The sequence below is a fragment of the Pristiophorus japonicus genome, chromosome 8 (genome assembly GCF_044704955.1).
Source record: "Pristiophorus japonicus isolate sPriJap1 chromosome 8, sPriJap1.hap1, whole genome shotgun sequence".
Lineage (NCBI taxonomy): Eukaryota > Metazoa > Chordata > Chondrichthyes > Pristiophoridae > Pristiophorus > Pristiophorus japonicus.
This window is the reverse complement of record NC_091984.1, coordinates 98,439,237-98,454,207: the sequence shown is the minus strand read 5'-3', so window position 1 is coordinate 98,454,207 and position 14,971 is coordinate 98,439,237. Positions and strand designations below refer to the sequence as shown.

At 43.9% G+C, this 14,971-nt stretch overlaps 1 protein-coding gene and 1 pseudogene across 1 annotated transcript in view; one reads left to right on the top strand and one right to left on the bottom strand.

Annotated features, from left to right (window-relative positions):
• The window catches only part of hmcn1 (hemicentin 1), a 744,329-nt gene that overhangs the window by 551,544 nt on the left and 177,814 nt on the right, over positions 1-14,971 (top strand). Inside the window, exon 60 of the mRNA XM_070887155.1 lies at positions 10,660-10,862. Coding sequence (XP_070743256.1) covers positions 10,660-10,862 — 203 coding nt within the window. The remainder of the gene's footprint in view (positions 1-10,659; positions 10,863-14,971) is intronic.
• On the bottom strand, positions 5,792-6,029 carry LOC139269975 (U2 spliceosomal RNA; annotated as a pseudogene).

Genomic DNA, 14,971 nt, shown 5'->3' with positions numbered 1-14,971 from the left:
CTAGTTTCCCCGACCAGTGGAAACAACCTCTCTGCCTCTATCTTGTCTATCCCTTTCATTATTTTAAATGTTTCTATAAGATCACCCCTCATCCTTCTGAACTCCAACGAGTAAAGACCCAGTCTACTCAATCTATCATCATAAGGTAACCCCCTCATCTCCGGAATCAGCCGAGTGAATCGTTTGTATACCCCCTCCAAAGTTAGTATATCCTTCCTTAAGTAAGGTGACCAAAACTGCACGCAGTACTCCAGGTGCGGCCTCACCAATACCCTGTACAGTTGCAGCAGGACCTCCCTGCTTTTGTACTCCATCCCTCTCGCAATGAAGGCCAACATTCCATTCGCCTTCCTGATTACCTGCTGCACCTGCAAACTAACTTTTTGGGATTCATGCACAAGGACCCCCAGGTCTCTCTGCACCGCAGCATGTTGTAATTTCTCCCCATTCAAATAATATTCCCTTTTACTGTTTTTTTTTCCAAGGTGGATGACCTCACATTTTCCGACATTGTATTCCATCTGCCAAACCTTAGCCCATTCGCTTAACTTATCTAAATCTCTTTGCCATTCGCTTAACTTATTTAAATCTCTTTGCAGCCTCTCTGTGTCCTCTACACAACCCGCTTTCCCACTAATCTTTGTGTCATCTGCAAATTTTGTTACACTACACTCAGTCCCCTCTTCCAGGTCATCTATGTATATTGTAAACAGTTGTGGTCCCAGCACCAATCCCTGTGGCACACCACTAACCACCGATTTCCAACCCGAAAAGGACCCATTTATCCCGACTCTCTGCTTTCTGTTAGCCAGCCAATTCTCGATCCATGCTAATACATTTCCTCTGACTCCACGTAACTTTATCTTCTGCAGTAACTTTTTGTGTGGCACCTTATCGAATGCCTTTTGGAAATCTAAATACACCACATCCATCGGTACACCTCTATTCACCATGCTCGTTATATCCTCAAAGAATTCCAATAAATTAGTTAAACATGATTTCCCCTTCATGAATCCATGTTGTGTCTGCTTGATTCCTATCTAGATGTCCCGCTATTTCTTCCTTAATGATAGCTTCAAGCATTTTCCCCACTACAGATGTTAAACTAACCGGCCTATAGTTACCTGCCTTTTGTCTGCCCCCTTTTTTAAACAGAGGCATTACATTAGCTGCTTTCCAATCCACTGGTACCTCCCCAGAGTCCAGAGAATTTTGGTAGATTATAACGAATGCATCTGCTATAACTTCCGCCATCTCTTTTAATACCCTGGGATGCATTTCATCAGGACCAGGGGACTTGTCTACCTTGAGTCCCATTAGCTTGTCCAGCACTACCCCCCTAGTGATAGTGATTATCTCAAGGTCCTCCCTTCCCACATTCCCGTGACCAGCAATCTTTGGCATGGTTTTTGTGTCTTCCACTGTGAAGACCGAAGCAAATTACTTGTTTAAGGTCTCAGCCATTTCCACATTTCCCATTATTAAATCCCCCTTCTCATCTTCTAAGGGACCAACATTTACTTTAGTCACTCTTTTCCATTTTATATATTGGTAAAAGCTTTTACTATCTGTTTTTATGTTTTGCGCAAGTTTACTTTCGTAATCTATCTTTTCTTTCTTTATTGCTTTCTTAGTCATTCTTTGCTGTTGCTTAAAATTTTCCCAATCTTCTAGTTTCTCACTAACCTTGGCCACCTTATACGCATTGGTTTTTAATTTGATACTCTCCTTTATTTCCTTGGCTATCTACGGCTGGTTATCCCTTCTCTTACCGCCCTTCTTTTTCACTGGAATATATTTTTGTTGAGCACTATGAAAGAGCTCCTTAAAAGTCCTCCACTGTTCCTCAGTTGTTTAGTCTGTGTTTCCAGTCTACTTTAGCCAACTCTGCCCTCATCCCCTTTGTTTAAGCATAATACGCTCATTTGAGACGCTACTTCCTCACCCTCAATCTGTATTATAAATTCAACCATACTGTGATCACTCATTCCGAGAGGATCTTTTACAAGGAGATCGTTTATTATTCCTGTCTCATTACACAGGACCAGATCTAAGATAGCTTGCTCCCTTGTAGGTTCTGTAACATACTGTTCTAAGAAACAATCCCGTATGCATTCTATGAATTCCTCCTCAAGGCTACCCCGTGCGATTTGATCAGCAATGATATAATTGACAAGCTCAGGGGGCTGATTGGCCTACTCCTGTTGCAATGTTCCCACCATGTAATAGTAATGAACAACAATCTAGGAAAATGGTTGGGGTTGCAGCAGTAGTGGGGGGGCGGAGGGGGGGGCAGATGGAAGTCTCATTCTAATATAACAGACTCCTGTTCTTAAGTAACCCAAATATGGAGGTGAGAAACAAAGGGCAGGCACTGCACATACGGGGCCCAAGTTTCGGGTGGAGTTGCTCCAATTTTCTTGGAGCAACTAGTTTAGTTTGGAGTATCTTAGAAATCGCAATTCTCGGCACTTAGTTTGCTCCAGTTCTAGTGAGTTAGTTTAGGCTCATTTTAGTTCAGGTATTTTTTTTCAAAAGGGGGTGTGTCCAGCTACTTAGGCCTGTTTTGCAAGTTTCGGCAGCAAAAACTTACTTCAAACTAACTTAGAATGGAATAAGTGTCCACTTTTGTAAGTTCTGAAAAACCTTACCTCGAGTTAAGTTTAGTGCAGGCACAGCCAGAGACGGCGGGTGGGAAGCATTAAACACAAAGGACACATCAACATCACAATGGGGGGTGGAAGGGAAGTTAAAGGATTTTCCATAAACACCTTCACAACAACATTAAAGAAGCAAAGTACATTTAAAGCACTAAGCACTAAACAAAGCAGTACATTTAAAGCATCAAGCACTAAACGAAGCACAAAAAGTAATAAGCAATGAATTAATAAAAAATAGAAGGGACCCTGCACCTAAGGCACCAAGACCAAAGTAATAAGCAATCAATCAATAAAAAATAGAAGTCCTACCTTTATGTGAAGGGAAGGTGTTTCTGTCAGTGTCTCTCTCTCTCTGTATCTGGCAGTGAGGGGTGGGGTTGGGGTGTGTGTGGTGTGTGTTTGTGTGTGTGTGTGGGGAGAGGGGGGTGGTGTGTGTGTGGGGAGAGGGGGGTGGCGTGTGTGTGGGGAGTGGGGTGGCATGTGTGTGGGGAGGGGGGTGGTGTGTGTGAGTGGGGAGGGGGGGTGGTGTGTGTGAGTGGAGAGGGGGGGTGGTGTGTGTGAGTGGAGAGGGGGGGTGGTGTGTGTGAGTGGGGAGGGGGGGTGGTGTGTGTGTGTGTGTGTGTGTGTGTGTGGGGAGGGGGGGTGGTGTGTGTGTGGGGAGGGGGATGGTGTGTGTGTGGGGAAGAGGGGGGTGTGTGTGGGGAAGGGTGTGTGTGTGTGTAGGGGTGGGGGGGGAGGCTCTTCGATCATTTTGAGTGACCCCAACCCATGCTCTTCCATCCCTTGCCACGCTCCCTCTCCTTCCCTTGCCACGCTCCCCCTCCTTCCCTTGCCACGCTCCCCCTCCTTCCCTTGCCACGCTCCCCCTCCATCCCTTGCCACGCTCCCCCTCCATCCCTTGCCACGCTCCCCCTCCATCCCTTGCCACGCTCCCCCTCCATCCCTTGCCACGCTCTCCCTCCTTCCCTTGCTATGCTCCTCCCCCACCGATCACCTCCCCAATGCCCCCCCCCCGCCCCCCCACGCTCCTCCATCCCTCCCCGGTACCCACACCATTCAAACACAGACCTGGGGAAAAGCGCCCTGCTGAGCCATTGCGCAGGCAGCAATGGTCTTGAGGAGCAAAGAGAGATCTCAGGAAAAAAAACATAGCAGTTGAGGTTAAACATAACAGTAAAAACAACAGTAAGAGTGCAGCTAGAGAAATGGTGAAAATCATAAAAGATACAAACAGGCTTAAACCTGACATTGAACACAAAATAGTAAGTAGTCTAAATGATTACTACTTCTGATTAATCACAAGGCAACATGCAAACTCCCCAAACAGGGAAAACCGACGTAAAATCAGTGATGTTGATATAAATATATCCTGGAAAGGACTCAAACAAATAAATCACCAGGAATAGATGGTTTTTATCTCGAAACTTTGAGACAGACTAGTGAGATTTGTGAGACACTGATCATTGTGGGGAGTCAATGACCACTGGGGAGGTACCGGTAGACAACCCTTGCCACTGGACCAAGACCTTGCTCTGTCAAGACTGTGGTGGCTGGTGTGCAACAGCCACTCCATGTTAAAAGAATTCACGCACAGGCATCTTCCACCCTTCAAGCTCATTGAAACACCTCTGAGCTCATCTTCTTTGGTGTGGAAGCGGGTCATCCTCGACACGAGGAACTGCCTAATACTATATATTCCAACAGAGCACCACTGTGAAGAGGAAAGTCAGCCGTTAATGTCTTGAGTTTAATAACTGTTAACATAAAAGGCTTTATTGTCAGAAGGGGACTGCCTTTCTAGTCAGCCTCGGTTCAGTGTTCAATTTCAGATGCTTTCAATCAATTTCAGTTTCTGTAATTGACACATGGACTTCATGGAACAGACAGGATTATTACCTCACACACTAATAAATAAGGTAATGCTATACCTATACACATCATTAGTAAGGCTGCAACCAGGATAACGTGTCCAGTTTTGGGGATCATACTTTAAGAAAGGTAACAAGACGATGGACATATTGCAGATTAAATATACTAACAGCAGAAATTAGGGGCTTTAGATGAGTAAAGACACAAGATAAAGGGGTTCTTTTCATTAGAACAAAGACTAAGAACAAGTCTGATAGAGATGTTTTGAGATGCTTTGATGAGGTAAATTGGAACAATCTTTTTCCACTGGTCAGTAAGGTGGTAACAAGAGGGCATATATTTAAGGTCATCAACAAAAGAAAAAGGATAGGAGAGTTTTATTTATACAGAGTTGTTAGGATATAGAAATCTGTACTAGAAACAGTGGTGAAATAAGAGGAGTAGCACTCTCTGAGAGCAGACACCGGCGTGATAGACTGAATGGACTCCTCCTATGCTGTAAAATTCTGATAATTCTAACATAGCAACAGGAACTCTGTCTTGCACATTAACAAGCTGTGTAAGAAATATACTTGGAGAAAGATATTTAACCTCTTGTGGATTGATTCAGTCATTCCCATTTTTGAAATATTTGTACTTCTAGTCTTCTGATACATTATTCTGCTGTAATTAGAATTCTTGTAAGTAAATTAAGTTGCTAATTTTAGCCTGAACAATAATCTAACACATTGACAACAAATTTGAATTTGTCAATTAAAGTCACAACTGCAAAACTCAGTTGTGAGTTTATCTTCGAATCTGTCTATTAGATTAAACTTTTTAAAATCTTGCATCCTAAATCTTTCTGTCCTCCCACTTACAGGCTTTAAAACTCAACCTTGTCAACTAATCATCAATCTTGATTTATCTAATGTCCTCTACTACTCCGTTCAACTTTGGTATCCCGTACCAATAGCCTAAAATCCTCAATAAAACATTTCTTGAACCAGCTGTTTATAGGTAGGGAAGTTTGGTTCATGGATTTTGAATCAATTACCAACAAATCTCAGATTTAGTAACCAAATTGAAGGCAGAAGTCTAAATGGTGAATGTCCCCATCACAAGCAAATTCTAGTTTTGAGAAATTTGATAAATACTGATGTTTTTTTTTTTAATTTTTCGTTGCCAATCTTTCCAATTCTTTGTCAAATCACAAACGCCAGAGGTCACCTTGCACACATCAAGGATCACTCTGCGCCAATGCTCTTAGCCAAAAGGCCGAGAGCCACTGCACCGTTCCTGGAAGTACTGCAATACCAGGTTCGTGCCATGGAGGTGGATGGGTCAGGCCCCCCACACACCTCCGTGGAGGTGGATGGGTCAATCCACCCCACCCACCTCCTATTTCCAAAAAGCATAGGAGAACCACCTTCCTGATCCAGGGAGAACCACTTTGGGGTCATGGTTACTCCCCTGTCAGGTCAGTTACGCATGATCTTAGCCAAAAGGCCGAGAAGCTGATGTTACCTAATTTGAATGAATAAATGTGTGCTTTTATACTGAATTAGTTGATTCATTGTGATTTCCACACTTTAGGGCCCACACAAACATTATAATGACAAATATCCAACAAGCCAGGTTTGGATAGCAGAAAAAGCACCTTATGGTTTTAATATCACCCTCTAATACAATATAGACCATCTGGCTATGGGAGCCAGGGTAATGAAGTGAAGTTTGAGCTGCTCTTTTTACATACTGTTGACAATCTGCATGCGACTGGCTCAAGTCCAGCTCTCGTCAGGAGGTCAGTCCTAATTTAAATAAACACATAAAGGTTGTTGATTCAGGAGTTAGCTGCAAATGCATATTCTAAAGAAAAGCTGAGAAAAGCTAAATATATTGGGGGTGATTCTACAATCTGCACCCCAGTTGGAAATAGTGCTCACATAAATCACTGTGCATGTATAGCCTATGATTTTTAATTTTCATGTTTGTGCCTCCAGTATGAACATGAAATATGGTTTGCTTTCGAAAGTAGTACCATGAGCAATCCATCTGTTAATAACAAACATAATTCTCCCAGTTGAGTAAAGAAAAGAACCATATTAATATTCCTGCAGCTGCTTTGTGCTTTAAATAGCACTTTTTCCCACCCATGCGACCTGTTGTAAACCACCCGAGTGGACAATTCACCTATAATATTAGCATATCACATCCAACCTATCAGCATTTATATAGAAACATAGAAAATAGGTGCAGGAGTAGGCCATTTGGCCCTTCGAGTCTGCACCACCATTCAATAAGATCATGGCTGATCATTCCCTCAGGACCCTTTCCTGCTTTCTCTCCATAACCCTTGATCCCTTTAGCCGTAAAGGCCATATCTAACTCCCTCTTGAATATATCTAATGAGCTGGCATCAACAACTCTCTGCGGCAGGGAATTCCACAGGTTGCTAACTCTCTGAGTGAAGAAGTTTCTCCTTATCTCAGTCCTAAATAGCCTACCCCTTATCCTAAGACTGATTCTGGACTTCCCCAACATCGGGAACATTCCTCCCGCATCGAAACAGTCCAGTCCCGTCGGAATCTTATATGTTTCTATGAGATCCCCTCTCATCCTTCTAAACTCCAGTGTATAAAGGCCCAGTTGATCCAGTCTCTCCTCATATATCAGTCCTGCCATCCCAGGAATCAGTCTGGTGAATCTTCGCTGCACTCCCTCAATAGCAAGAACGTCCTTCCTCAGATTAGGAGACCAAAACTGAACACACTATTCCAGGTGAGGCCTCACCAAGGCCCTGTACAACTGCAGTAAAATCTCCCTGCTCCTATACTCAAATCCCCAACTATGAAGGCCAACATAACATTTGCCGCCTTCACCACGTGCTGTATCTGCATGCCAACTTTCAATGACTGATGAACTATGACACCCAGGTCTCATTGCACCTCTCCCCTTTTCCTAATCTGCTGCCATTCAGATAATATTCTGCCTTCGTGTTTTTGCCCCCAAAGTGGATAACCTCACATTTATCCACATTATACTGCATCTGCCATGCATTTGCCCACTCACCTAACCTGTCCAAGTCACCCTGCAGCCTCTTAGCGTCCTCCTCACAACTCACATCGCCACCCAGCTTAGTGTCATCTGCAAACTTGGAGATATTACACTCAATTCCTTCATCTAAATCATTAATGTATATTGTAAAGAGCTGGGGTCCCAGCACTGAGCCCTGTAGCACTCCACTGGTCACTGCCTGCCATTCTGAAAAGGACCCATTTATCCCGACTCTCTGCTTCCTGTCTGCCAACCAGTTCTCTATCCACATCAGTACATTACCCCCAATACCATGTGCTTTGATTTTTACACCAATCTCTTGTGTGGGACCTTGTCAAAAGCCTTTCGAAAGTCCAAATACACCACATCCACTGGTTCTCCCTTGACAACTCTACTAGTTACATCCTCAAAAAATTCCAGAACTTTTGTCAAGCATAAATCCCTTTCATAAATCCATGCTGACTTGGACTGATCCTGTCACTGCTTTCCAAATGCGCTGCTATTACATCTTTAATAATTAATTTCAACATTTTCCCCACTACCGATGTCAGGCTAACCGGTCTATAATTACCCGTTTTCTCTCTCCCTCCTTTTTTAAAAAGTGGTGTTACATTAGCTACCTTCCAGTCCATAGGAACTGATCCAGGGTCGATAGACTGTTGGAAAATGATCACCAATGCATCCACTATTTCTAGGGCTACTTCCTTAAGTACTCTGGGATGCAGACTATCAGGCCCAGGGGATTTATTGGCCTTGAATCCTATCAATTTCCTTAACACAATTTCTCGCCTAATAAGGATATCCTTCAGTTCCTCCTTCTCACTAGACCCTCGGTCCCCTAGTACTTCTGGAAGGTTATTTGTGTCTTCCTTAGTGAAGACAGAACCAAAGTATTTGTGCAACTGGTCTGCCATTTCTTTGTTCCCCATTATAAATTCACCTGAATCTGACTGCAAGGGACCTACGTCTGTCTTCACTAATCTTTTTCTCTTCACATATTTATAGAAGCTTTTGCAGTCAGATATAATTGTATCTGTGAGTTATTTTCAAGATGTAAAATTGCCACGTTTAATGAGAAAGCAGCAACAACCCCAATATTTGGCCCTCTGCAAAGCCAGGCAGTTAGTCAAAATGTAAATGACTTCTGAGAGCAGTTAAAACCATTCTGCTTTGGGAAGGAAACATTTCTTTTAAAGTTCTTAGTATTATTGTCAATCATTTCCATGTCTGACTGACCAGCCAGTATTCCCCTTTCTCTCGTTCCCCACCCCCCCAACCCCCAACTGTAGCAGCAAGTGGGCATATGGAGGGCAGTCATTTTGATGCAGATGCACTTCTTTGAAACTCTTGCTTCATTATTTTAGCCACAATCAATAAATCTAAATCCTCTACTAACTCATTCTTTTCCATTACGTCAATCCCTTGCCTTCCTTTATCTACTCCCATAGTCTTGATCTCTGACAAGACAAATTCCAAACATTTTCTTGTATTCCTCACCTATTCACTTGCCCAGAAGACACTCTTTAAATCCCACTTCCTTCTGCAAGTTACTTACAACTGCACACTCCAAACTCCAACTACCAGCTTTTGGTCCTCAATTTGCCATAATCCCTCTTCAGCTGTCGAATTGCTCAACCAGTCCCTCACCATCATCTTCGATGTCCTTGTCCCCAGCAAACCTTCCCAATCTCCCATACCAGTTATTCCACTTGCATCATCCTCCCTCCAAGTCCAAAAAGCACAAACATCAATGTAATTGCTACACAATCTAGCTGAGCCATCTGTCACCAAATCTGACTTTACCATATTAAGTTCTACCAGGCCTCGCTCCCCTCTACCAAAACAGCCCACTACTCTAGGATCATCCTTGAGAGCAATGATAACTCATTTTTTGTACTACTAACCACCTCTTAAACCACTCTTCTCTTCACTATCCATCTTCACCTCGAACAACAAGTGTAAGGAACTCATGGATATCTTCACCACCAAGATAGAAACCATCCAATTCAGCTGCCTCTGCTGCTATTCCCCTTCCTTTGTTCACCAAGCCAAAGCTCCCCCAATTCCCCTCCATTCCTTGCCCTGAATTTCTGTTGCTGTCTACTTCTTCCATCTCGTCGTCTTTGGCCGTCTGCCCGAGAATTAGGACAGAGACAGGCGATGTTATGAAAGTGGAAGTAGGTGGTCTTCATGATGGAAACAATTCAGGATCAGAGAGAATATGCAGCCTTTATAATCTTCAGACTTGATATATTCAGTGCTCTCCTGGCCATCCTCCTCCCTCCGTAACCTTCAGCTCATCTGTATCCTATCCAAAAACAGGTCCTGCTCACTCATCGCTCATCCTGGTTAGCCTATATTGGCTTCCAGTCCCCCAGTGCCTCAAATTTAAAATTCTCATTCTTAAATTATGCTGTGGCCTCATTCCTCATTACTTTTGCAATCCCAACCAATGCTACAACCATCACCATCCAAACTCTATATTCCTTTGAATCTAGCCCCTTGTGCATTGCCCCACCATTGATGTCTATGTTTTCAGCCACCAAGACCCACCTCATTTTTGGAATTCCCTCCTTAAACCTTTCTGCCTTTCTATTTTCCTCTCCTCCTTGAAGACCCCCCTTAAACCTCACTCTCCTAATCTTTCCTTCTTTTGCTCAGTGTCTGTCTTTCCTTATTCCTCTGTGAGGTGCCTTAGGACATTTTTTTATGTTAATAGTTCCAATATAAATGGAAGTTGTTGTATTCCCTTCCAGCCTACAGGCTCTTAAAACCAAAGCTTGGCATCATCTAACCACTACTATTTGGTTTATCTTTTTTTCTCTCCTACTGTTTTCAAATATGTGATGTCCTCCACTATGGTTCTTAATAGAAAAATACCGTATGTTGCTATTTCCACATCACTCTTGGAAGTCTGCTAAAATGGCTTACTTCCAACATGTGTGAAAGGTCACTTTGTAAATCTGCTTTAACAGTGCTATGATTGAAAGCCAATCTGGAAGTCTTTACATTGTAGTTTCTTTTCCATTTTGAATTGGGGTGCAATGTGGTTCATGTCACATTTACAGTCTTCAATGCTTTGCTTTTCATACAGTTCCACCAACCATTAAGGACCGTGCAGGGGATTCCCCTCGCACAATCAGTGTCCGCACTGGGAATACAGCCATACTGGAGTGTGAATCAAATGCAGTACCACCACCTGTCATCACCTGGTTTAAGAACGGGCGGCCAATCACTGAGTCTAGCAGCATTCGAACTCTAGCCAATGGGCAAATGTTGGAGATCACGGGTGCAGAGGTAAGACTTTTCAAAGCAGAAGATGCAAAATGATAGCAGAACACAACTTGCAGTCTAAACCTGTGTCACAACAATATTACAATCATACAAAAGCAAAATACTATGAATGCTGGAAATCTGAAAAAAAAAACAGAAAATGCTGGAAATACTCAGCAGGTCAGGCAGCATCTGTTGAGAGAGAAAGGGTTAATGGCTTGGATTTTGCAGTCGATGGCATAATTAAGGTTTATGCCGCAGGCATCCACTTGACATTGAAAGTTCAGGATTTAGCACATGAGCAAGCACATGCAGAAATCCCAAACTTGCTGTCCATTTCTAAGGATGTATGACAGCGTGCTCTCAAACTACGCCGTCACATAGACTGCAAAATTTGGGCCTACATTTCAGGTTGCTGAACTTTCATCAGAGCTCTGGCCAGCACTGCGGGGAAGGGGGAGAAGAAGCCTCAGAATATTACAATCATATCATGTTACGGACGCAATATTTTTGGATAGATACTATCTCATTTAATTTTTAAAAATGAAGACTAGAAAATTGCAAGTTGAATTTCTACACAACCCCTTTGTCTGAACTAAACATTGGGGGGATGAAATTGCCCTTCGATGGAAAGGGGGCACTTTCAACGATCTTGAAGATTTTTCTCCCCCGATCTATGGGACGGAGAGTAGAGCGAAATTCAGCTCTTTGAACTTTTTTTTGTTTGGGACAGTGAAGTCGGGTTGCGGCGGGACGAAAGTGCGTGCCGAGGTAGGCGGACATCGGTATGCGTCATCAGCGCGTAGCAATGTCCCTCCCCTTCAGTTAAAGGGAAGGGCGAATGTGAACTCTGCAGCCACTTTAGTGGCATCCACTGGGTCACCAGGGAGGGTTTCGGCCAATGCAGCGGTCTGGCACCCAAGAGAGGGTGCAGGCAGCCCGGCCGAACCAGTGGCCACTATTGACTGGCTGTTCTCGGAGTCGGCTGATAATTAAAATATAATGGCGGCCGCGGCAGTGTGCCCTCCCCTTTAAGGGTAGACGCACTGCCCAGCCACAAGCAGTTTCCCACTTGGGAAAGCTGTCGGGGCACCGAGTGGTGGCTGATCTGCTCCCATGGGGCAATTTCCCACGGGGCAATTTCCCACGCAGGGTAGAACGGGGGTCGGTAAGGGGTCGACGGGGCAGGAACACAGGCGGGGCGGGAACGTCCACCGCCCCCCCCCAAAAATTAGGGCAATGTCGCAATTGTCGGCGACTCCGCACCGACTGAGCAGTGAGTGCTTTCCGCACCGTCACCGCTTCTTTGAGGCAGTAACCGCTCTGTAAAAAAGGGTCAATTTTGGCTCCTGGGTCTCCTGCAACTCTGGTCATTGTCCATTGCACTCAGCCACGCATGCCAGTTTTACAGCATTGTGTTGCCATTTCTTTTTTACTCACTCCCACTCTCTCACTCCTGCCCAGTGCCAGCCTGCTGAGTTTTATTCTACTATATTGATGCTATTAAAAAACCAGGCATTTTTATCACTGTGAATGCCTTCTAGACTAGACACAAATTGAGACTGTCTGGCCAGCACTGTGGGGGAGGGGGAGAAGAAGCAGCAAAAGGCACAGAACAAGATTTTCTAGGATATGTTACTTGTGTTTCACGATACAGAGTTCAAATTGACACTGGGCAATGGAACACTTTACATTTCACGCACCCAGTGTCAGCATCAGGCCCTCCCAGGTCAGGTTTAGGACAGTTACATGCAAAGCTCCCTCTATTCCGCCTCTGCAGTGTGCCTCAACCTCTACCTCAGAAGAACATCCCCGACTGGATCACTGCGGTGTTTTTTTCCATTTCGCACACCTACCATTCTGCCTGTCTGAGTGATCCTGTTAATTAGTACTGAATTAGGGGCAGCGAGGCGCTACCCAACAGAAACTGGATTGATACTGTTCAAACACATTTCAAATGGGATCCTTACAGCCAGCAGACAGAGGAGACTACTATCCCATCAGTCTGCGCTAGAGTTTAATCCAGTGATTAAGTTACTGTGGTTTAAATGAAATGGCACGCAGTATTTTCCACTCATGGGAAAACATTTTAGAAACCTTTGAGTTGCAAAGATTTTCTTCACCCTTGGCCTGGATCGTACATGATTATGATTCTCTCTATGATTGAATAACCTACCGATGGTACATCAGTCATTGAAAGTTGGCATGCAGATACAGCAGGTGGTGAAGAAGGCAAATGATATGTTGGCCTTCATAGCTAAGGGATTTGAGTATAGGAGCAGGGAGGTCTTACTGCAGTTGTACAGGGTCTTGGTGAGATCTCACCTGGAATATTGTGTTCAGTTTTGGTCTCCTAATCTGAGGAAGGACGTTCTTGCTATTGAGGGAGTGCCGCGAAGGTTCACCAGACTGATTCCCCGGATGGCAGGACTGACATATGAGAAGAGACTGAATCGACAGGGTCTGTATTCACTGGAGTTTAGAAGGATGAGAGGGGATCTCATAGAAACATATAAAATTCTAACAGGACTGGACAGGTTAGATGCAGGAAAAATTTCCCGATGTTGGGGAAGTCCAGAACCAGGAGACACAGTCTAAGGATAAGGGGTTGAGCCATTTAGGACTGAGATGAGGAGAAACTTCTTCACTCAGAGAGATGTTAACCTGTGGAATTCCCTACCGCAGAGAGTTGTTGATGCCAGTTCATTGGATATATTCAAGAGGGAGTTAGATATGGCCCCTACGGCTAAAGGAATGAAGGGGTATGGAGAGAAAGCGGGAAAAGGGGTACTGAGGTGAATGATCAGCCATGATCTTAGTGGTGCAGGCTCGAAGGGCCAAATGGCCTATTCCTGCACCTATTTTCTATGTTTCCATGCTCCTGATAATTGTCATTTCTACATTTATGAGGCTAGAGAGTGTGTGTCCATGGTTATTCAACTACAGAGAGCATCACAACTGAGCCTCACCGGATGTCCACACGCATGTACTTTCCATGGGCCACTGGGTACCAATTAGGAGAGGGAAAACCTGGATAAGAGATGCCAGAGAAAATTGTAGCACCTCTGCTGCCACCGAGATCAGCATCAGTGGGATCAAACCTTAGACGTTCCTGGTCTGCATGTCTGAGATTCACACTGAAAGAAGAACAAATTTCCTTTATGTAATTCCTTTAATGTCCTCAGGAAACTCAATACCCACTATTTCACAGCCAGTGGATTATTTCGGAGCTGCAGTCACAGCTGTTTCGTAGGCAATGCAACAACCAATTGATGCCCAAAAAGGTCCCACCAGCAGCAGTGAGACAAGTGAGCAGCTAATCTGTTTTGCTGGTGTTGGTTGAGAGATAAATGTTGACCAGGACACTGGGAGAACTCCCCTGCTCCTCTTCCAGTAGTACCCTAGGATCTTTTATGTCTTCTTGAACAGACAAACAAATGGCCTCAGTTTAAGGTTTCATTCATAAAACCACGCCTCTGATAACGCTGCAACCTCTCATTATTGCACTGATGTGCCCGCCTAGGTAACATACCTGAGTCCTGGTTGCTGGTTACTGTCTTCACTAATGAAGCCACTGGAAAGCAGTTATTTTCTATTTAATCAGAAGGAGAACTTTATATTCAATTCTATACTGTACAAACAGTTCCGATCAGAAAATCAAAAGACTGAATTTGTCGCACCTTGTCTCTCACCAGAGTGCAGTAGTCTCTTCCAGTCTAAATTTATAGTCAATCCATCAAAAGGAAATCCATTAGAAAATGGGAGATACGGTCTGGTTGTTCTTTGTCCCATTGTTAATTACTCCTCTTCACATCTTCAACATTTGAATACTTAATTGACTATCATGCCACTCTTCAGAAGTACCTGGCCCTTTTAACCCATTCCCACTCGCAATTATTAAACTGCCCACTTCACTGCTTCAGCAAGGTCGCATAGATATAGCCATTTCAAAGTGTTATGGTGGTTTCACCATGCTTTGTAATAATGTAGAACTTGAGGACTAGCTTCTAAAATATGACACCATCATTTAAATTCCTCTTTTATCAAAACAAAATGTGAGTTTGCCCATTTCTCTCCATAATTAACAACCACTGCTGAAACTAGATTTGCAAAAGTTGTACCTTTAAAGACAT